Source organism: Phodopus roborovskii, unplaced genomic scaffold (assembly GCF_943737965.1).
Source record: "Phodopus roborovskii unplaced genomic scaffold, PHOROB, whole genome shotgun sequence".
NCBI lineage: Eukaryota > Metazoa > Chordata > Mammalia > Rodentia > Cricetidae > Phodopus > Phodopus roborovskii.
Window position 1 is genome coordinate 8,423,758 of NW_026126651.1, and position 22,006 is coordinate 8,445,763.

At 44.9% G+C, this 22,006-nt stretch overlaps 1 protein-coding gene across 2 annotated transcripts in view; it reads left to right on the top strand.

Moving 5' to 3' along the window:
* Positions 1-9,985: 9,985 nt before the first annotated feature.
* Positions 9,986-22,006, top strand: part of Tubgcp5 (tubulin gamma complex associated protein 5) — a 31,628-nt gene continuing 19,607 nt past the window's right edge. For both annotated transcript variants that reach the window (XR_007833674.1, XM_051174284.1), the window contains exons 1-9: positions 9,986-10,141; positions 11,383-11,436; positions 11,532-11,640; positions 15,555-15,651; positions 16,516-16,595; positions 17,388-17,523; positions 20,206-20,320; positions 20,859-20,948; positions 21,749-21,842. Coding sequence is in view for 1 of the 2 variants with exons in the window: in XM_051174284.1 (XP_051030241.1) it covers positions 9,996-10,141; positions 11,383-11,436; positions 11,532-11,640; positions 15,555-15,651; positions 16,516-16,595; positions 17,388-17,523; positions 20,206-20,320; positions 20,859-20,948; positions 21,749-21,842 (921 nt within the window). In the remaining variant the exon portion in view is untranslated. The remainder of the gene's footprint in view (positions 10,142-11,382; positions 11,437-11,531; positions 11,641-15,554; positions 15,652-16,515; positions 16,596-17,387; positions 17,524-20,205; positions 20,321-20,858; positions 20,949-21,748; positions 21,843-22,006) is intronic.

Genomic DNA, 22,006 nt, shown 5'->3' on the forward strand with positions numbered 1-22,006 from the left:
TGGCCTCCTCGTAGCCAGTGGCTTTCATGGCCAAAATCTCTCTATAAATAGCTAAGGCCTTGGAAATAAATTGAAAATGTCATTGTGCATATAGAACTCAGACCTGGGAAGGTAGAAAACAAGAAATAAACAGGATGTTAAAAAAAATAAATAAAACTAACAAAACTCTCTTTGGAACCCAGCAAAGGGTGGATAGACCTCCTTCCCTAGCTTTGCATGGGCCTTCCTTAGCTTTGCTTCAGGCACCCCACATAGGGAGGGATTTACCACACACACACACACACACACACACACACACACACACACACACACACACAGGATTACATTTGGAAGACCTCCCCCACAGCTTCCCGGGCTCAGAGACCATCAGTTGGCAAAACTCTCTAACCATGTCTTTCTCAAGTCACAACAGGCCTCCCAGTCCTCCAAAAAGAGCACTCACGGAGCCATCAGAAAGGCCCAGCTGACCTTCGAGTTCCAGATTTTTCTTGTTGCAGTCTGCTGATACTCCCTGGCTCAAGTAGGTAGCCAAAGGGGCACTGGAACCAACTTGGAAATGACCCTACAAGGTGATTCTCTTCATCCCTGTGCTGTGAAGGTAGCCGGCATTACACAACGGATCCACCACACCCAGGACAAGAAAGCGCAAGCCACGGATGATGGTGCCGAATGAGTGTCTCTGGACCATGGACTCATTGAAATTAAGGCTGTTCCATTCCCTGCCCCTCTACCTCCTCCCAAGTCCCAGCTTTGTCCTATGGGTATGAGAAGAGGGTTATGGTCTGACCCCCATGGCCTTCAGGCCTGGACCTAGGAACTGAGAAAGACAGATACAGCAGAGGTGTTAGCTAGATGACCATAGACCAGCATCCCACAATCAGTGACCTTTGCTCACTGATAACCACTTTAAGTGTTTGGTTGTTGCAAATAAGCAAAAATTGGGGGTTTTATCTCTTGAGATAGGAATACAAAGTTTACAAGTCTATGCATACCCTGAGGCTGGGTCCCTTAGTTGCCAGAAACCAGGGAGTTTCCAATTCAAAAATTACAATTGTAAAGTTGAGGCTCCCTGGAAAACCCCTTAGAAAGATTTTGACCTTTGAAAACCTGGAGAATCACTCCCTGCCATCGGAAGGGACCCCGGGGATGAAGTTAATCATCCCCAGCCAGAAATCAGCCAGGACTGCTGGTTATGCTTTCTCAGCCCCTACTCTACACAGGGTAGGAACTAATCAGATTGTTCGCCCATTCGTTGACTGACAAAACTCACTGTGACTAGGGACAGCCCAAAATTAACATGAGAGGATTTACAAGAGACTAAAACTTGTCTAATATCTAACCTAGGCCCTCCCCCTTATTCTACTCGGCCTTCCGGGGTAACTCATATGGACTATAGGAATATTACCAGGCTCCTGAGACCACTTGGTGGGCAGGGCCAATGGTTTGACTAAATGTGCCTCTTCTGATGTTTCCCAGACTAAGTAGTCAGGTTGATCAGGACCTAGAGGTATTAAAAGTTTCTGTTCCTGGATTAAAACAACGGTTAGTTTCCCTTGCAGAAATGATCCTACAAAACTAGACAAGTTTAGACTTGCTGCTCATGAGATGAGGGAAATTATAAATGGCTTTGAAGAAGCCTATTGTTTTTACGCTAATTAATCAGAAGTAACTAGAAAAAAAAATCTTGTCATGGTTGGGAAAAAACTCAAAAAGAGACAAAATAATAATAATAATAATAATAATAATAATAATAATAATAATAACACCAGTCTCTATTCTCTTGGCCCCCTACCTACACTGCTATCAGCTCTGGCTGGGTCTTTAATTCTCATTCTGATTGGGTTAAGAGTAAGGGGTCCTGCATCTTAAACTAAAACAGGACAAGTCCATGGTTTTACTCATTCCCTAAGACCACAGGGAAACATAACAGGGCACAGATCTTAGCACAACTGACTCCGTTCAGGCCATAAAACTCAGCACGGTATCACCTACCAACATGAAAACAGAGACCTAATCCATCAAAGTCCATAGCTATGGGGCAGTCTCCAAAGGTACTAACCTTTCCCTTTGGCTTCTGTAATTCTGCTTCTGGCGAACTGTTCTTGTTAGCAGAACAGTGTCCGTGCGCTCAAAAGCTCACCCTGAAGAAGGCTCAGAGCCACATTGGGATTGCAAACACCCAGTGTACTTACTTGCTAGCCAGCTAATAAAGATTTTCTATCGTCTTAAACCCGCATCCAGGCAGTCTTCTCTGGTGGACACCCTGCAATACCTCCTCGCCTCCCTAGCACTGGCCCCCAGGATACCCTTGCAGATGCAACCATCACCCTCTCCTTCCGCAGTCTGAGCACTTTGTGTTCTTGCCATAAATAGAGACTGGAAAACATGGCACCTGCACTGTGACCTCTTGGTCTCTACACCCTGAGCCCTCCCATCCTTCGTGATGAGCCTGCCCCACCCTCCTGCACCAGAGACTGTGTGAACCCTGCTCCCTCTCCATCCCTGTTTGGGTCTGTCCTCATTCTAACCTTCCTCAGGCTCAGCCCGTGTATCACTGTGAGTAATGAGTGGGCAGAGGGCTGTGTGAAGGACTATGGTGGTGACTAATACTGAACTGCTACCAGGGACTAGCATTTCTGTAGGGCTGGAGATGTAACCCCCAACTTCTGTCAGGAAGGAACTGCCAAACTACAAATCATAACCGGCATAAAAGGAAATAACTAATTAGGACAAGTCAGAAGATGATGTGTGTCCATGGAAATCATGCAGGAGAGGGGCTGGCGACTCTGGGGACAATCTCTTAGTCTGAAGGCATCCGGGGCAGAAACAGCCTGCTTAGCTCAGCAGGTCGTGTGGGGAACCTGTGTTTGGTGCATCGGGTCACCTACAGAAAGAGGGAGGTAATTTAGAAGGGCAGGATGCTCAACAACAGGCCTTTGGGGTTCAGCCCTTGAAGAGACCAAAGCTGTGTGGATTTTCACTTTAACAGGACTCCATAGCAGCCCCGGGGAGAACCAGACAATTGTAATAGGGTTGTATTGCGGTGAAGAAACACCATGACCATGGCAACTTTTATAAAGAAGGCATTTAACCCCGGGTGCTTGCTTACATTTCAGAGATCTCATGACAGGGAGCATGGCGGTGGGCTAGCAGATGTGGTGCTGGCTATATCTTGGCCAGAAGTCATCAGGAAATTGACTGACACACTGGGCACTAACCTGAGCATCTGAAACCTCAAAGCCCGCCCCCACACTGACACACTTCCTCCAACAAGGCCACACCCACTCCAACGAAGCCACACCCCCTAGTAGTGCCACTCTCTGAAAGATTATGGGATTGCGGGGGGGGGGGGGGGCCAATTCATTCAAAGTACCACACAGATCCTAGAGCTGCAAAGGGAAGGGTATGAATATTCGTGGTTTAATACAGATCAGGAAAAACAGATAGGCCGAATAGATGTTTATTTATTCAGGGAGAAATAACTCACAACAGAGACTGATGAACACCAGCAGGTTCCTGGTCCCAAGGATGCCTCCGGATGCTCTCTGTCCCTGTGCTGTAAGCAAGAGAGCGTTCAGGGGCCCCTTCCCTGACCTAGTTCCCCCAGGTCATGTCAGCCCCTGTCCCCACCTCCAATGGGCGTGGTCAGTGCGGGCAAAGTGAATGTCTCACCACAGTATGTCATCACTGTGATGAAATGCCTGATGCAAACAATTCACAGGGAGAGAAGGGTTAGTCTGAACCGAGGGTTGAGTCTGTACTTCTACTTGGCTCTGTTGCTATTGGCGATGGTGAGAGTACATCATGGGATAGATTCATGCTGAAGGAGGCCTGTTCAGCTCATGGCAGCTGGGAGGCACCAAGGTCCCAATAAACTAATACAGTTCCAACTGTATTCTAACTGCTCTGCCTCCTGCGTGGTCCGGCACACCCCTGCAGCACCACCAGCTGATGACCTTCCCCATGAGTCTGACTGTGCTGGAGGGGACAGGGCTGCTGCATCCTGAGCCAGGCAGGTCCTGGGAGGATGTGTTTAATGCACACGGAAGGGCAGGCTAGGGGGTTCTAGAGGGCATGCGTTGTGGCACGGGGTTCACTTGCTCTGCGTTTTAATCCACTTCCATTTACGTATTTTAGCTTACCCTGTTCTTGTGCAGGGGGTGGGTCTGACTCAAGTGCATATATTTTCACAGATCTGTAGTCCAAGGCCTGCCCTTCGTTCTCCGGTGGTATTTGTAGGAATTTTTTTTTTTTTTTAAGTGATGGTCCATTTTCAAAACGTAGCTTGAGCCTAGCTGCAGGTGAACAAAAGGACTGGTGTCCTGCTATACTGTGCTAGTGTGCCCACCCCTACCCTAACTAAAAAAGAGCAGAGCAGAGAGTTACCAACAGCCAAGCTTGCCTGTCGCCTGAAGATGTGACAAGGTCATGTAACCAATAAGCTTTCAAATAAATAGGGTGATCTTGAATGGCCTGTTGTTTGTGTTGTGTCGTTTCACACCTACGGGCACAATGGTTGTGCCTTAATTAGCTGCCATTTCAACCAATAATTGCAATTCCGCGGTTACCAGCCTGCTTCTCTGGCAGCGGCCTGGCTGCGCAGGCTGCAGCCTGGCACGGGTTCTATTCCCACAGGCACTGGCTCTGCCACTGCCATTAAAGGCAGCTTTAACTAAATCCCTATCATTTTACTTATAAATGACCCTGGAGACTCAAAGGCTGGGGTGAGAACCGTTCAGCTCAGAGGGGTTGGGTAGCATCTACCTAACCTCCTCTCCTTGCTGGCGTCTCCCAAAGAGCCCGCCCTTCCGCTAAGCAAAAAAACAAGAAAAAACAAAACAAAGCTGTGCCACTCAAAATCCCTCCGTTCTACGTCTCTCCATCCCTTGCGGATGCCCTCTGGTGCTAACTCGGCCTCCTGAGCCATTTAATTAACTCAAATGCAAAGCCGGGGTTCACGGTGTGGCTGCATATCCCCCAGCAGCACGGACCCTCCCGTGCTTGGTACTAACTATGAAGTGGGAGGCCAGGCTTCTCAGTGTTCAGTACCCCAGCTCCCACGTCTGTATGCTTATCCATTCTGAGTTGTTCCTGTATCGGGCCCGAGAGCACTCGCGAGGGATGTTCTGGTGGGGTCACGGGGAGTCTCAGTTGGAGAAAGGTCAGCAAACGTGAAAGAAGGGCTGTGAGTTGGGAGAGCGGGGTACCTCTCTGCCCAGCGCAGTCCAAGAACTAAACGCCACCATTTTTCCGGAAATCGAGTGGAGCTGGAGATCGGTGTGCTAAGCAGAGAAAGTTGGACTGGAAAGGCACAAATCCCATGCTCTCTCTCTCTCTCATACATGGGATGCAGGTTTCTCTATGTGCACAGACACTACAACATGAAAGCCAGTCGGGGATGGAAAAGGAAAGGACAGGGGAGATGGGAGAAGATAACGTGGATGATTATGAGCAAAAAAAAAAAAAAATGTGTGGTGGACTACACCGAAAGATTACTAAACCGTCCATTTGCAGACTGAACACGCACTAATAAGTGCGGTTAAAAACTGAGAAGGATGGCTGCAATGGTGAAGAGCCTGTCTTTCTCCTCTGTGGTCTGCCAGGGCTGTTTGGTGGACACCCCCACTGGAGCCTCTAATGGTCCCTGACGCAGGGACACACAACAGGTATCTAAAACACAGATGTTTCCTCTTTCCGTTCAACAGATCAGAAACTGAGATTGGAGAGCTTGTGGTAAAATCAGTGTCACATGGTGGCTGCCCTTGCAGAGACCCAGGAGCTGCGTGTTACCTCTCAACACTCCCGGTGGTAGAGGTCCCTGACATGTTGGCCTCCTGCCTCTGCCTCTGTAGTCACATGAACCCACCCCCCTGCATCTGTAACACATGACACTCTTGTAATTGGTGGTGAGGACGATGGTGTGATTCGGGATGGCCCCACTGTGCAACATCCTTCATGGAATCACCTGGTGCTTGCCTGGCACGCATAGAACCCTGGGTTTTATCCTGAACCCTGCAGAAACTGGGTGGGTGTGGTGTCTCGTGCCCATCATCCTAGCATTTGGGAGGTAGAAGTAGGATGGTCAGGACTCCAAGCTCCTTTTTTAGCTACAAAACTAGCTCGAGGTCAGCCTGAGCTAGTTTCTTTAAGACATGCAATCCTGTCCTAAAGAAATCCATAAACAGGTAAATATAGCCTGCTTTGTTTCCTTCTTTTACTGTGGCTTCACAATAAAGGAACAATAATTACATATGAAACATAGTTCAGGGAGGCAGGCTGTGGTGGCACACACCTTTAATCCCAGCACTAAGGAGGCAGAGACCAGCGAATCTCTGAGTTCAAGACCAGCCTGGTCTACAGATTGAGTTCCATGACAGCCAGGGCTACACAGAGAAACCCTGCCTTGAGAAATCAAAATTATTGTTGTTGTTGTTGTTACTCAAGGATGTGGACAGATAGGTCTCCAAATCCAGACACATACACTGTCAATACACACATGACAAAATGCTCAAACAGAAGCAGTCATTTGAAATGTAAGTCAGAGCCTTAAACTGGAGGCTGGGAAGCATCCAGTTGGAAGAGAGCTGGTTCAGCATGCACAGAGCCCTGGGTTTGGTCCCTGGTAACACATAAAACCAGCACGGTGGCTGTGATGGTTTGAATGAGAAAGTCCCCCATGGGCTCATAAGTTTGCATGTTAGGTTACCAGGGAGGGGCATTATTTGAAAAGATTAGGAGGTGTGGCCTTGTTGGAGGAAGTGTGTTACTTGGGTGAGCCTTTAACTTTTCAGAAGCCCAAGCCAGGCCGGGTGGCACATTCTGTCTTCCTTCCGCCTGTGGACCCAGATGTAGAAGTATGGGCTCCTTCTCCAGCACCATGTCTGTGCCCAAAAGCCACCACGCTTCCTGCCATGATGATAATGGACTAAAACTCTGATTCTGTAAACAAAGTCTAAATTAAATATGTCTCTTTGTAAGACTGACTATGGTCATGAGGTCTCTTCATAGCAACAGAATAAATACTAAAGCAGTGGCCCATGCTTGCACCCCCAGAATGTGGAAGGTGGAGGCAGGAAGATGAGAAGCTCAAAGTCATCCCTGACTTTGTAGTGAGTTCAAGGGCAGACCGAGGAGCATGATCATAAGCATAAATACACAAACACAATCGGCATCTTTATGTTGCTCCCAGCAAAGCAAGCGGGATGATTATCATCACGCTTGGTGATATAGTAGACTGAGAAGTACGAGTAGGAAATGTTTTCTACTGCGTGCAGAACAGAAAAGACGCTGCTGCGGAGTTTGTAACCCTGAGGAAAGACCATGGACCCAATACAGTTGTAATTAAAAGATGTATCAGTCACTGCCAGCAAGATGACTGGATGACAGTCTCTGAGCCAAACGGGATTGCCATGAGAAGTGAGATGAGGGGAGAATGTTTAGAGGCGAGAAGAACAAGGCCGCCAGTGTCTACGCAAGCAATCCGAACCTGGTCTGTTCCACCAAGTTTAAGGCGACTCAAAACAATCTTGGGGGGCCTTCTTCATCAGGTTACAGAAGCAGAAGAAGTAGTCATATCAGAGTAAGTAGATGGTCATGGCTGTACATTTTTTGGGCGGCAGTGGCTGAGTCAGGGTTTCTGGGAACTTATCTTCCAGGGACTGGAGTCAGGAACAAAGGCTAGTTAGTAGTGGGTACCAAGATGGATGCCTGGCCTGGAAACCAAGGGTTTCTTTAGCCATCACAACACAGGGACTGAAAGTAGAAGAGAGGTAACCAGGGCTATCGGGGAGGGGGCTGGTGGAGTGGGACTGAGATGTCACAGAGAGCAGTAAATGTGGTCGAGTCAACTATGTGTGTGTGGACATGCCAATGGGACCCTCAAGATGAACATGCCAATAACAACTTAAAACCACAATCAAATACCACTCTGTGCCCATTTCAAGAATAACTACTAAAAATGGGAAGTGGCAAGTGCTGAAGGGGACAGAGGAACTGGGACTCTGCAGGGCAGGGCTGAGGTTGTGACGTGAAGCTGCCCTTGCAGAAAAAGCTCCGCGGAGGGACCCAAACAGCAGCTCTGCCTCTGACGGCGCATCCTCAAGGCCGAGGCTGAGTTTTGTTTTTTTTGATATTTATTATTATTGTTGTTATTGTTATTACATATCAATCCCAGTTCCCTCTCCCTCCCTCCCATACCCCCACCCCCACCCTCCCATCCCATCTACCCCAGTTCCACAGGTAGGGCGATGCCTTCCAGGAGGGATCAACAAAATATGGGTCTCAGTTAGGAGGCCTGGGCAGTCTGACAGTGGAACCAGGATGTATCCCTGGAGCACAAAAGGACTCTGGGAGCACATTCCCCATGGAGGGATACTCCCTTAGCCTAGAGGCAGGAGGGAGGGCCGAGTCCCTACTCCAAATGACTTGACAGAGACTGAGTTCTCAACAGAGAACTTCCCTGATCTGCTGCCACATCCGTGTTAATCACCGCAGCTCATAGCAGGGAGCAACTGGGAGAGCCACTACAGAGCAAGGTATGTCCGAGCCCCACACACGGAACATGATTCCCCGTGTGCCACGACAAGACCTTGACTACTACTCAACCAACAGATAAAACAAGGAGAGTGTGTTATGGTCCCTTCCCAAGTAATTTGCCATAATATCTACCCACCCTGCTAGCTTGGCCTAGGTGAATTCAAGTTCTTTATTCCAACCTTAATTACCAATATCCTACACCACACAGTTAATGTATCCAAGTCTCTTTCTCTGTTTCTCTTTCTCTCTGTCTCTGTCTCTCTCTCTCTCTCTCTCTCTCTCTCTCTCTCTCTCTCTCTCTCTGTGTGTGTGTGTGTGTGTGTGCCTTGTGTAGGCTATAGAATGAATATGAGTTCATGAGGCCATGCTGGGGAACTCGCCTGACCAGGGCAGACTGGAAGTCCTTCCTCACCAGGGATTTATCTAAGGAGCAGAGCAAGAGCAGCTGCCGCATACAAACTGGGGTGGCAGGGGCTATGCAATGCAAATGCTGTATGAAGGTTAAAAGGCCTCATCTGAGCTACGGTGTCTGCTTTCAGCTCGCTAGCCCACTCCTGCGCTCCAGATTGCTTCCCCTATTTTATATTTTTTAATGTATTTTTGTTTTTGTGGGTTTTTTTTAAAAAGAGACTTATTGTTTTTATTATGTATACAATGTTCTGCCTGCATGTCTGCATGCAGGCCAGAAGAGGGCACCAGATCCCATTACAGATGGTTGTGAGCCACCATGTGGCTGCTGAGAATTGAACTAAGGCCCTCTGGAAGAGCAGCCAGTGCCCTATTATGTATGTATGTATGTATGTATGTATGTATGTATGTATGTATGTATGTATATATACATACATAAAAGTATATATTTTTTAATTTTATTTTGTATGGGATGGAGGTGCACATAAGTGGAAATCTTATGGGACTCAGTTCTCTCTGACAGCAAGCAACTTTATCCAATGCGGGGTCCACTTTCCCTTTCTTGAGAACTCATTTGAGGGCTCTAGCATGAGAGCCACAACTACCTGAGCTGTGCCCTTGATCAAGGACCAGTCCTCCTCACTAGAAGGGCCACCTAACCCTAAGTTTTGAATGCACCTGCAGCAGGGAGGGAGAAACAACCCTGGCCATCAAGTGAGTGGCAGACGTCACAATCCCACTTTACCCTCCCAAATAAACCAAAAACTCTGCAAGCGCGCGCACGCACGGCCCGACCCGCGATCGCAGCCAGCGCGCACCATCCGACCCGCGAGCCCTGCAAGCGCGCACCGCCCGACCCGCGAGCCCTGCAAGCGCGCGCGCACCGCCCGACCCGCGAGCCCTGCAAGCGCGCGCGCACCGCCCGACCCGCGAGCGCCGCGGGAACTCTCGCAGAAAGTCTGCACTTCCGGAGTCCTCGGCGCGCGCGAGCCGGGACTCTCGCGAGAGTAGTCGCCACTCTGCGCAGACCCCTGATAGGGTAGGCGGTGCGTATGGCCCGGCCGAAGTCGTCCGGGAGCCGGATGGACAGACAGCTGGACCGCGATGTGTGTGAGCTCATCCGGCGGCTTACCGGCCTGCAGGACGAGGCGGATCGCAACTTCCAACTGGCCCTGGACTTCGTCTGGTCCAACTTCAGGTGTGGGGTGGTGGCTGCGGGCGGGGGCGGCCTCCTGCAACCGCCGGCCGCCGCTGTGCCTTGGTTTCCCCTGAGTGCCCCGTTAAAATGTCAGGCTCACCAGCTCCCCTCTTCTTGGTCAGGCCACTTGCAGATTTCCTTGACTCTGTGTCTTCCTTTTGCATAAAAGAAAACTCAAAGCCCCACGACTGAGCAGTGCGTAGACGGCAGGCATAGTAGAAATCACCTTGGACACCGAACAGTTTTGTCAGTCTGTGGTCTTGGTTATAAGCACTCACGTTAGTCCTAGAGAGGAGGATGCAGACCTCTCGGGCTCGTGGAAAGCATGCCAAGTGCCCAAAATAACAAGTGCAGTTTCTGATTATGATCTATAAAACAGTAAGTCATGATTCGTTAAGTCATGGAACTCAAAAAGTAATTGTACCCTGAGTAATGTTTCTTCTAATGTTTCTTGTGGGGTAGGGGGAGGCAGGTGACAATCTTTTTAGAGTTGGGAGAGGCATAAAATGTTGCATGGTGTGGCAACAGTAGCAAAAGCCTGTCCGTGGCTTCTTCACCGGGAGGAAAACGTGCCTTTCACGGTGCATTGTAGTTGCTTCAAGTTATTTCCAAATATTGCTGTTACATCAATGACAGCCCTTGGTTTCCACCGTTAATGTTTAGATTTTATTGTTTGCATGTGTGAGTGATTTGGCTTTGTGTACGTATGTGTGTCGTGTATGTATGTGTGTCGTGTGTGCACATGGTGCAGAGAAGACCAGAAGAAGGCAGCTGATTCCCTAGAACTGGAGTTATAGACACTCCCGGGTCTCCTGGGAGGATGAATGGCTAGGGGCTCTTAACCTCTAAGCTGTCTCTCCAGACCCTTGCTGAAGCTTTCTAAATATTTGGTAATTGTACTTGAAAGTGCTTGCTTTTCTCTGTATTACATTTATGCATTTGGTAAAATACTCAGAGGGTGCATGCTGAGACTTTACTGGGCTTCTTCTCTCTTATACTAAAAGGACAAAGAAAACGATGCATTGGGTGGCTCAGGCAGGAGGATTGCTGTGAGTTGAAGGCTATCCTTAGCTTCATAGTGAGTTCTGAGCCTCGTCGCAAGACCCCTCAAAAACCCTAGGAAAATATGTTGTGCTGTTGTAAGGAGTATCAGCCGTATGCAGGTTATGGAGAGCTATGGTTCAAGTATGCCTAGCTCTGTGGCGGTATTGGCATTAAAAACTGCATTTTATCTTCACTAGATTTCATCGCTTCTTGGATGTCAACAGTCACAAAATAGAAAAAACAATAGAAGGGTATGTGGATTCTCTATATATCTCTATAATATTCATCGATGTGTTTTCATCAAGGTCTTTTGCTATCGGTTGATTTTTTTTAATATACATATTAGGATTCATGAAAAATTCACCATTCATTCTGATCTCAGCAAAGCTGCTAGTTGGACGAGACTAACTACAGAGTTTCTAAATGGACCGCTTCCCAGCGTAGAGAAGACAAAGGTAACCTTCAGCCACAAGCTCTCCATTTTGTATTCATTCTTTACAGTATATTATCAGCTCCTTATCTCTTCATAAACATTCTGGTTTAGTGGTATCATCGTCCCCCTCCCCTCTCCAGAACAGGACCTCGTAGACAACAAGTTAACTGTTGTCTCAGATTTGCTATGAAATAACCAGCATGCTCTTATTTGCTCGCCTCACTTGGAACTCACTGTGGTTGTGGAAATCAGTGGTTGGCATAACTCACGGTGCTGTCTGGTTACCTTAAACTTTTCAAATAGTAGCTGTTTTCCACATCCCCGATGTGCCTTGATGTTATGTCCAGGGCCGCAGCCACCCTTAGGTGCAATGACTCGCTACGAGAACTCTCAGAATGTGAAAGTCTAGTATTTTCATGAGTACGATTTATTACCATCATCAGAGAATAGGTTACAGTCAGGGAAGAGTTTGATGGTAAATAGAGCAGAAATTAAGCACGTGTGATAGGCTGTACCCTTAAGTTTGTGTACGTGTACTCTGTCTAAAATGGTTAAGGGACTCTTGGTTGGTGAAATTAAGAGTGCATAATTCGTTTGCTAGAACAAAGTGGTGTGTGTTGTGTACTCTCTACCTTTCTTTTGAGAATTTCCATATGATGAGTTTTGTCCATGTTCCCCACCCCAAAAATCTCCCAGATTCATCCCTACCCACCCAATTTTTTGTCTTTTTAATTTTAACCTATCAAATCTAATCTGTGTTGCTGTGTAGTCATGGATATGTGGCCTTCCACGGGAACATGGTCAGCCCACTAGTGGCAATGCTCTTAAAACTGGCTCCCTCTCCCAGCAGCTGTCAGTTGTCAATGTCTCTTTGGCTGGGCCCCCCTCTCCTTACTGAGATTTGGTCTGACTGGAGTTTGCAAAGGGTTTGTGGATACTGTAAAAGTAACCCACTATGAGTTCATGTGTGCAATGCCCTGTTGTGGCCACAGAACATTTTCTGCCTCAGAAACTACAAATGAATCTACTCATCATCTAGCGATACCACTCTTAGGCATATGCCCAAAGGACTTTATATCATACTGTTGAAGTTCCTGTTCAGCCATGTCCATTGTTGCTGTCACGATAGCCAGGACATTAAAACAGCCTAGAAGTTCATCAGCTGATGAGCAGATGAAGCAAATGTAGTATATTTATATAGCAGAATATTGTTTGGCTCTTAAAAATTGAAATTAGGACTGGACGCAGTAGTTCTGGACGAGTTCACCAAGGCCCAACAGGGGAAAGATGACATGCTTTCTCTCATTTGTGAGTGCTAAGCTTTGAATGTTCTACGTGTTATGCTAATACACGGAAAGAGAGGACAGGGGAGTTGCAGGTTCAACGCCATCTACATACCAAGACTCTGCCTAAAACAAAGCAATGCTCCATGTGTGGTTTTGGTATACTGTGTCTCCAGAGAAATCAGTGAGTAACTCTGTGGACATACTGTTTTGAGCCCTTTGTTATTTGGAATATCTGTGAGATCAGTGCTCAGGACTTCTTTTGTTCTTTCTAATTTTGCATCTTTTTTCTTGTAATTAGCATAGTTAGACATTTATCTTTATTACTAATCTTTCCAAAGAACAATTTTCTTTATTGATTTCTATTCCAACTATTTCTTAGTTTGGATTTAATTTCCTTTCTTCTTAGTTTTCTTTGTGAAAGTTAATGATCTTGAGGCATTCTTACTTTTTTAACTTAAGTTAATATTTAGTAGTATAATTTTCATCTAAGCACTTGATTTCATTACAGTGCACAAATTTGTTGAGTTATGGTTCATCTCGTTTTGTTGATTTAAATTTCAAATTTTACCCATCTGTATTGTAGAATTGTCTCCCTGCCTTACTGATAATTATGTCTACATTGTGTCTACTTCTGAGTGATTGTTTCTTTCATGAGTAGCCTGAGTGCTTCATAGCAAGACCCCAGTCTCCTCTCATCCTTAGTGCCTAGCTCTTTCTTTTCACTTTTTCACTGACTATCCTGCTGCTATTAAAATTTTGAAAACAGGCTCATTGCTGGCTCAGCAATGACTTTGAAATACCAGAATGTGCATTGCCTTGCTTTCCCTGGTGACATTCTGTGTTTTATGCAGGGTCAAACCCCTGACCTGTGTCACTTCCTTTCTCTGAGCATCGTTATCTTCGGGGCCATCCTGCTCTCCCAGGCTTTTCTAAGTGCTGTGTCTGGTGTCCGGCCTTGGCTCCCTGTGAACCTGAGCTTAGGGCTCCAGACTGTTTGGCAGGGCAATGGTCATAAGGGCACACAGTGCCTGTGTGACTGACCGCATTTACTGGAGTTCCCAGGTTTCCCGGAGAAAAGCCCATGATGTAGAGAAATAGCATGCCTCTAAACAAGAGCTTACCTATTATTAACCAGATAGAACTGTTAACTAGAAGGTGGCTGCAAGCCGTTCATGAAAACAAGGCCTTTGGGGGATGTTCAAAGCTTTGGCTACTTGGGTCTCCCTGACTGTTTCCTACGTGGCTAACGTTGAAATCTAGACACCAGTGCTGTAAATTTGGGTCATAGCAAGGCTAACATGTTCCGCTCTGACACGCCTTTAATCACACTTCTTGGAAGGCAGAGGTAGGTGGATCTCTGTGAGTTCAAGGCCAGCCTAGTCTACAGAGTAATTTCCAGGACAGGCTCCAAAGCGACACAGAAAAACCCTGTCTGTACATTTTTGTTTTTTTTTTTTCCCAAAAGATGTATTGAAACTTGAACAGTTTTGACAATAAGTTTTCTAGTAAAGGAAAAGCAAAAGACTTGTAAGCTTATTGTGTGTGTGTGTGTGTGTGTGTGTATGTGTGTGTACACATACATACATACATACATACATACATACACACACATGCATACATACATACATACATACATACATACATACACTGACCCATCCATAAAGTAAATGCAAACTTAACTCCAACAGGGCTGGAAATAGCTCAGTGGTAAAGAACTACTGCTTATCCAAAGGACCTGGGTTCAGTTCCCAGCACTGCTCACAAATGCCTGGAAGCCCAGTTCCAGGGATTCTAGCACCTTCTTCTAGTCTATGAGAGCACTGCATGCACTTGGTACAAATACATATATGGAAGCAGAATACCCATGCACAAAATAAAAAAAAAAAAAATCTTTAAAAGCAAAGACCAAGGACATCTTTCACTTGTCTGAGTAATAAAAGGTGTGGGAAACAGATGAATTTTTGCTCTGTGCAATTATATACATGCAATCTTTGTTGTAAATGTGGTTTTTATAGAGGTTATTTGATAGTGATTCTTGAAATTTCAAGGGCAAATATTCTTTGGCTTAGTTTTTAGGAGTTTGTTAGACAAGTAAACAAGTACTAAAATGTTGGGAGAAATCTCAGTTATTAATAAGATTGGTTAAATGGAATATAGTACACTGTGACAAGTTGTTAGATCCATATTGCCATCAGAGAATAACTTCACTTTTAGCTATAATGTCATGTTCTAAAGAATGTATTACGGTTCATCTAGGAATAAAAACATTAGCCCACCTAAATGTCTTACACTTGTGAGAAATATAGAACCAGCCAGGCACTGGTAGTGCACACTTTTAATCCCAGCACCTGGGAGGCAGAGGCAGGCTGAACTCTGTGGGTTTAAGGCCAACCTGGTCTACAGAGCAAATACCAAGACAGCCACAGCCACAGCCAGAGCGTTACACAGAGAAACCCTGTCTCAGAAAACCAAAGGAAATACAGAACCAGACCTCAAGTGGCTTAGATTTCTTACATGTAAACACTCGAACTGTGAAGAAAGTTTAGAGAAAAGAATTTAAGGTAATTCATGTGTCAACGACTTGTGTAATTCTTTACTGTGTCTGGTTTCAGAGGTACTCACCAGCCATTCTTCACTTTTTGTTTTAAAGACAGACACTCATTATTCCATTCTGTCACTCCTTCTGTGTCTGTCTGACTCTCCTTCAAACAGCAGCTATGTGGAGACACCGAGAGACACAGACGTGGGTATGTTATCAGACACAAGTTTGTTTTATTGCTTATTAATCGTTGGGAGTTTATATATGTGTGTGTGTAATTTTTTTCTTAATTTACATAACCATTGGGATTTTTATTAAAAATAGTAAGATCACAGCCAGGGCTACACAGAAAAGTCCTATCTTGAAAGCCAAAAAGTTATAAAATCAGGAAATTAAATTATTTTGGTTTTTTGGATGAAGTTGCAAAATTTCACTTAAAATGTAAGCTCTTTGGGCTGGAGAGATGGCTTAGGGGTTAAGAGCACTGGCTGCTCTTCCTGAGGTCCTGAGTTCAAGTCCCAGCAACCACATGATAGCTTACAACCATCTATAGTGAGATCTGACGATCAGACATGCATGCAAACAGAACACTATACATGATAAATAAACAAATCTTTAAAAACAAAATGTAAGCTCTGGCTTTGTAAGTTAGACTTTTCATTCTATGAAGAGAAAACTGAACTTTGAGGGTGAATTAATTCAAATAATAAAAGATACATTAGAATTCAAATTTATTGTCTTTTTTTAAGACAAGTTTTCACACCCCCAAGCTGGCTTCAGATTCACTGTGAAGGCAAGGATTTTAGATGTGTGCCACCACGCACAGCCAATGCAGGATTAAAGAGCCGGCCCATGGCTTTGTCCGTGCGTGGCAAACATCAGCTACCTCCACAGTACCAACTATCTCAGTAGTTTTTTAACTTAGTTTTGAGTTTCATGTGGATTTCTTTTCCTGTGGTTTTATGGGGCTTAGGGTTTTTTTGTTTCGGTCTGTTTTTTTTTTTTTTTTTTTTTTTCTTTTTCTCTCAGACAGTTATGATAAAGCTGATAAGGTTCCTTTGTTACATTTTAGAAAAGAAAGATGATTTTGACTGGGGGAAGTACTTGTTGGAAGGTGAAGAAATTGGCCTTGGTCCAAATGTCGATACACCGGTAAGTGGCCGTGGTTTTGAGTGGCTGTGGTTTTGCCCTTGCAAATGTAAGTACATGTGCACATGGCAGCAGTAGCCTTAGTGTGTGCTTCTGCCAGAGAACATGCTATGTGAACAGGAATTGTCTTCACTCTGCCAGTGGGTCTGGCTTCTCAGGTTAAGGGCTTTACTGAAACCAGGACACCTGAGTTGGATGGAGAGAAGCAGCCCCTGCAGGTTGTCCTCTAACCTGTACACATGAGGCGCACGGCTGAGCATGTGCACACTCTCTAAATAAAATGTAATAAGTAACGATCTAAAGAAGTGAATTGTGGAAGACTCTGGGCCAAATCAATATATGTCAGTATAATTTACATATTAAACAATACGATAGTAGAACTATTTGGTGTTGTTTTAAGCAGAAGGAAAAAGGGAAATTTTTCAGGTTACAACACCCTTCGCCTAGAATAAAAAAGTTTTTAATTAGGTCAGTGCAATAAATGTACTCAACAACGAATCATACTGAGTTCCTGTTGTACTATTGATCGAGGAAATTACAAAGCCGAACTTGTTCTCATGATTATTGCCTCAAAGAAGTAACACATGCTGGATTCTTTTGGAATTCATAAATTTTCTAGCAATTTCCGTTCACAGAAAGCTGGATTCCCACGTTTCCCTCAAATTCTCATAGTCTCATCATTGTGGAAACTTTGGCTTTTACTTCTCTATGGAAATAAATGTCCCTTGGACTTCATCCTGAGTCACTCTGACTGTTACGGGCTCGAGAGTAAACTCTCTTCTCTCCTTAAATCAGAACTGGTCTGAAGACAGCGATGGGGAAGATGCACAGCAGCCCTTCAGCAGAGAAGACTCTGGGATTCAGGTGGACAGGACCCCACTAGACGAACAGGAGCACAGCAGAGACGGGGGCCTTGGCGCCGGCTGGGAAGGTATTATACACAAGGCTGAGTGCTGCTGATTGCTCCCTAGAGGCCTCACGTGACAGGTGTGAGATTGACAACATTCCTACCAAACCGAAAAGTGTCTTAAGTGTGTGCCCGAGAAGTAGCTCTATAGCTTTTACCCTTACATCACTTCAAATAAGAAAAGCGGCGCCGGAAAAAGTCCTTTGACAACTTAGTCCTAAATGTGTTCTTTGTGTTGTTGTAGAGAGAGAACCTGTTGTTGTAAAGGGTTAACCTTAACCTTTCTCACTTTAGTATAAGGAGGAAGATAGAGAGTTTACTTTTTATTTGAGTGTGTATCTTTTCACCAGTGAGTTGGTAGAAATTTTAGAAAACTCTGGAAGATGATAGATAAGTCATCCATACGGTTGTACATATTTTGTCCAGTTTTATTTCTGATTCCAAGTTTATTTCCTCCTTCCTGTGAGCTGGTTATAAACACTTGTTCTAATATATTTGCTGTCACTACTTCTGCATTGTGAAAAATGTTGCCTGGTGTCTGTATGTATAACTGGTAATGTGTGTACGTTGTTTGCTTACCTTTCCTTAGAACTCTCCTAACCCTGCCCACATTAGTGTGGGTACTTCTCTTCCTGTGTTCTTAAACCGTTAGCTCAAGTGTTACGGGTGCAGTTTTGTATTCCCCTGTCTTTAATAAGCTCCAAGTTACCTGCTCAGTCTGGGTTTGTGTGAGAATTTAGCCTTGGTCCATGTTTCTGCCTCCATAATCTCCTGTAAGTATTTTGATTAGGTCTACTGTTCTACCTGGAGAGCGTCTGTATTCACACTGACATCTACCTGGGGAGCATCTCTATTCACACTGACATCTCCCTGGGGAGCGTCTGTAGTCACACTGACATCTCCCTGGGGAGCGTCTGTATTCACACTGACATCTCCCTGGGGAGCGTCTCTATTCACACTGACATCTCCCTGGGGAGTGTCTGTAGTCACACTGACATCTCCCTGGGGAGCGTCTCTATTCACACTGACATCTCCCTGGGGAGCGTCTGTATTCACACTGACATCTCCCTGGGGAGCGTCTCTATTCACACTGACATCTCCCTGGGGAGCGTCTGTATTCACACTGACATCTCCCTGGGGAGTGTCTGTAGTCACACTAATCTGTCTACTGGCTATGTAAGGGCTCATGTACTTGTGGGCCTTTCTGCGCATGTCTTGGTAATTGCCATCCTTTGCTTGTCCTGCTGGAGTTTTGGTTGTTTCTAGACAGCATCTCTTTGTAACTCAAGCCCATCCTCCACCCTGTACCTCCTGAGTGCTAGAATTTTACAAGTGTACCATCATGCCCAGCTCCATTTGGATTTTGTATCTGTTGCCCTTTTCCCAGAGTTCTTTGTTGATGTCAGTTCTTGGGCTTTAGATGTTTTACAGATAGCTTTTACTCTTCTGATTTAGGCTAAAAAGAAACTGTTCTTTCTTTCTCTCTTTCTTCCTTTCTTTCACTGAAGAAGTGGCTGAGCACTAAAGAGAGCTCGCTGCTCTTCCAGAGGACCTGATTTCCAAGCACCCAGTGAGCAGCTAACGACCTCCTGTAACCCAGCCCCACGGGACACAGTGCCCCCTTCTAACTTCGCTGGGTATTTCCAGCTCATGCGCACGTGTGCGCGCACACACACATGCATACACACACACGCATGCACACACACGCATGCACACACACACACACACTCACATGCACACACACATGCGCACACATGCACGCGCACGCACACACACACACACACAAATAAACATTTAAAATATTAAGAAACAAAATTTTTTCCAAAGGTCAGTGTTTGATCTTGAGAGTTTTGCTTAAAACCAACATTTCCCCATACTTTTATGTTGTTTTATTATTGTGCATTTGGTTCTTCTTTTGGTTTTCTTTTACTTTTTGAGATTATAATATAATCCCATCCCTTTCCTCTCTCCAAACCTTCCAGATGCCTCCCCACTTTGCTCTCTTTCAAATTCATGGCTTTTTTCCATTGTTGCACATATAAATACAACCTACTCAGGCCGTATTATGCTACTTGTATGTATATTTTTAGGGCTGGCCCTTTAGTGTGTGACCAGTTGGTATGTTTTTCCCTGGAGAAGACTACCCTCCCCACTTTAGAAAATTTAATTATTTGCTTGATAATTAAAACAGGGCATTGTGAATATTAAGTAAACATCCTGCCACTGAGATTCATCCCCTGTCCTGTGAAGGTTTTGGGGGTTGTTTGTTTATTAGTAATGTCTTTTTAAAATTCTCAAGTATTCATCTAGTGATTTCTGTGTGTGCTACAGTTTTTGTTGTTGTGAATCCTGAGCAGTTTGTTTTGCTTTGTTCGCCCTGGGATAGGCTGACACTGTTGGTTTCTACAGTTTGTCTGTGTTTGGCATTCTTGGTGAGTCTTCATCTTAAATTTAATAGTGTGTTTATTTCTTTGGGGATTTTTATGTTAGTGATTAGTGTTAACCTGCAGACGTTTATACTTTTGTCCCTTCCACCTAATTCTTAAACCTTGTGTCTTTTTTGTGACCACTTGACTAAGTGCAGGTCAGCCCTGTCGTTTACAGGCCAGGCCCTCACAGGCGGGGCCTCATCCCAAGGAAGCTACGCTTGCTTCCAGTCACAAGGAGAAGACTGAAAATTGATGCATGCTGCACTTCTTCTGACAGATGAGCCCGACAGCCAGGGCTGGCTGCAGCAGCACGTCACCCATCAGTACTGGGCACCCCGGCGCTCCCGCTTCCCACACAGCGTCCATCTGCATTCCAATCTAGCTGCCGTCTGGTAAGCTAACCTCCCTTCACTGTGATGATAAACGTTTCAGGATTTTGCTTTGACTTGTGATTTGAATCAAGCCCATCCTTGAATTGTAAACTTGTTAGTTTTAAACAGTTGCAGTAGAATACACACTCAAGGGTGCACATGCACCGTGCTGGGGATTAGGCCGAGGGCCTTAGACCCCTGAGACAAGCTCTGTTTCACTGAGCTAAGCTCTAGCTCCCTTCAGCAGTATGTACAAAAGATTGCCAATAGTACCGTTTTTATTTTCAGTGTAAGGGGATCATATCTATTTTCCATTTTAGTGCACTGACTGCAAAAACGCACAGCTTTTTATAAAAGCATTGTATAGTTTTAAGCATTTGCTTGATTGAACGATAAACAATCGTAATTGCTCTGAGCACACTTCACTAACAAGGTTCCAGTGAATGTGGAAAATTATGGAGTGCACTTGAGGCATTTACTGCGTTTACATTCATTGAGGCAAGTAAAATTTTAGGTATAAAAACTTTTCCATTGACCTTTGATGTTTGCTCTTTAACAGGGACCAACACCTGTACAGCAGTGACCCATTGTATGTTCCAGATGACAGGGTGTTGGTTACTGAGACACAAGTTATCCGGGAAACCTTATGGTAAGATGCATTAGCCTGGGAGGCTTTATTATTGTGGAGGGAAATAATACTGTTTTGTTCTTAAGGAATATAACCACGGATTTCCATTGCAGTCTAGAAACAGGCCTTGAAGTTCAGATTTTACTGTGAAGATTGTATGGTTTTGATATATTTTTCCTGTTTTAAATAATTTGGAATTGAGTTAGACCCTCATTTGTGAATATCTGAATTTAAAGCAAGGTTTGCTACTGACTGCTTTTATTTGAAATGTGTCTGTGAGGATTGTCTATTCTTATACCCCAACACTACAAGTCTAATTTGGCCTATGATGAGCCCCTGGGCCCATGAACTATGGTACTAATTTCTATCAACATTCTGACAGCTGTAGACTACAGGATTGTAGCAGTGGTGTGTGTGTGTGTGTGTGTGTGTGTGTGTGTGTGTGTGTATGTGTGTGTGTGAGTGTGACTTTATTCGTTGAAACAGGGTTTCTCTGTGTTGTGAGCTCCTTTGTAGATCAGGCTGGCCTCGAACTCACAGATATCCTCCTCCCTCTGCCTCCTAGAGTGCTGGGATTAAAGGCGTGCATCACCACCACCCAGCTAACTGCTTAACTTCTAGAATGATGCTGAAATACTGTGTCTTAACTTAATCCCATGACGTTTGATGATCTTCCCATTTTCTTGTCATCAACCTATTTTGTTTCCCAGCCCTGGGCTTTCAAAATAAATCTCTCAGCCGTACTTTAGTCTTTAGTGACAGTTTTAGTAAACTTCAAGTGTATTGACTTTTTTTTTTTTTTTTTTTTTTTTTAATTTCAGGTTACTTTCGGGGGTAAAAAAGCTGTTTATATTTCAGGTCATAGATGGAAAGGTGACTGTGAGAAACAATATTATCGTAACTCATTTGACACATGTAAGTATTTGTGTTTATCGTCACTTAAAAACTAAATTTAAAAGTAAGCGGTAGTCTTTTAAATGTTGGCAATATAACGTTGGAACGTTTTACACTATCAAATTTACTGAATATACTGAAAACTCTAAAAAGCAAATTTAAGTTGTGCATCGATCGTTACAGGG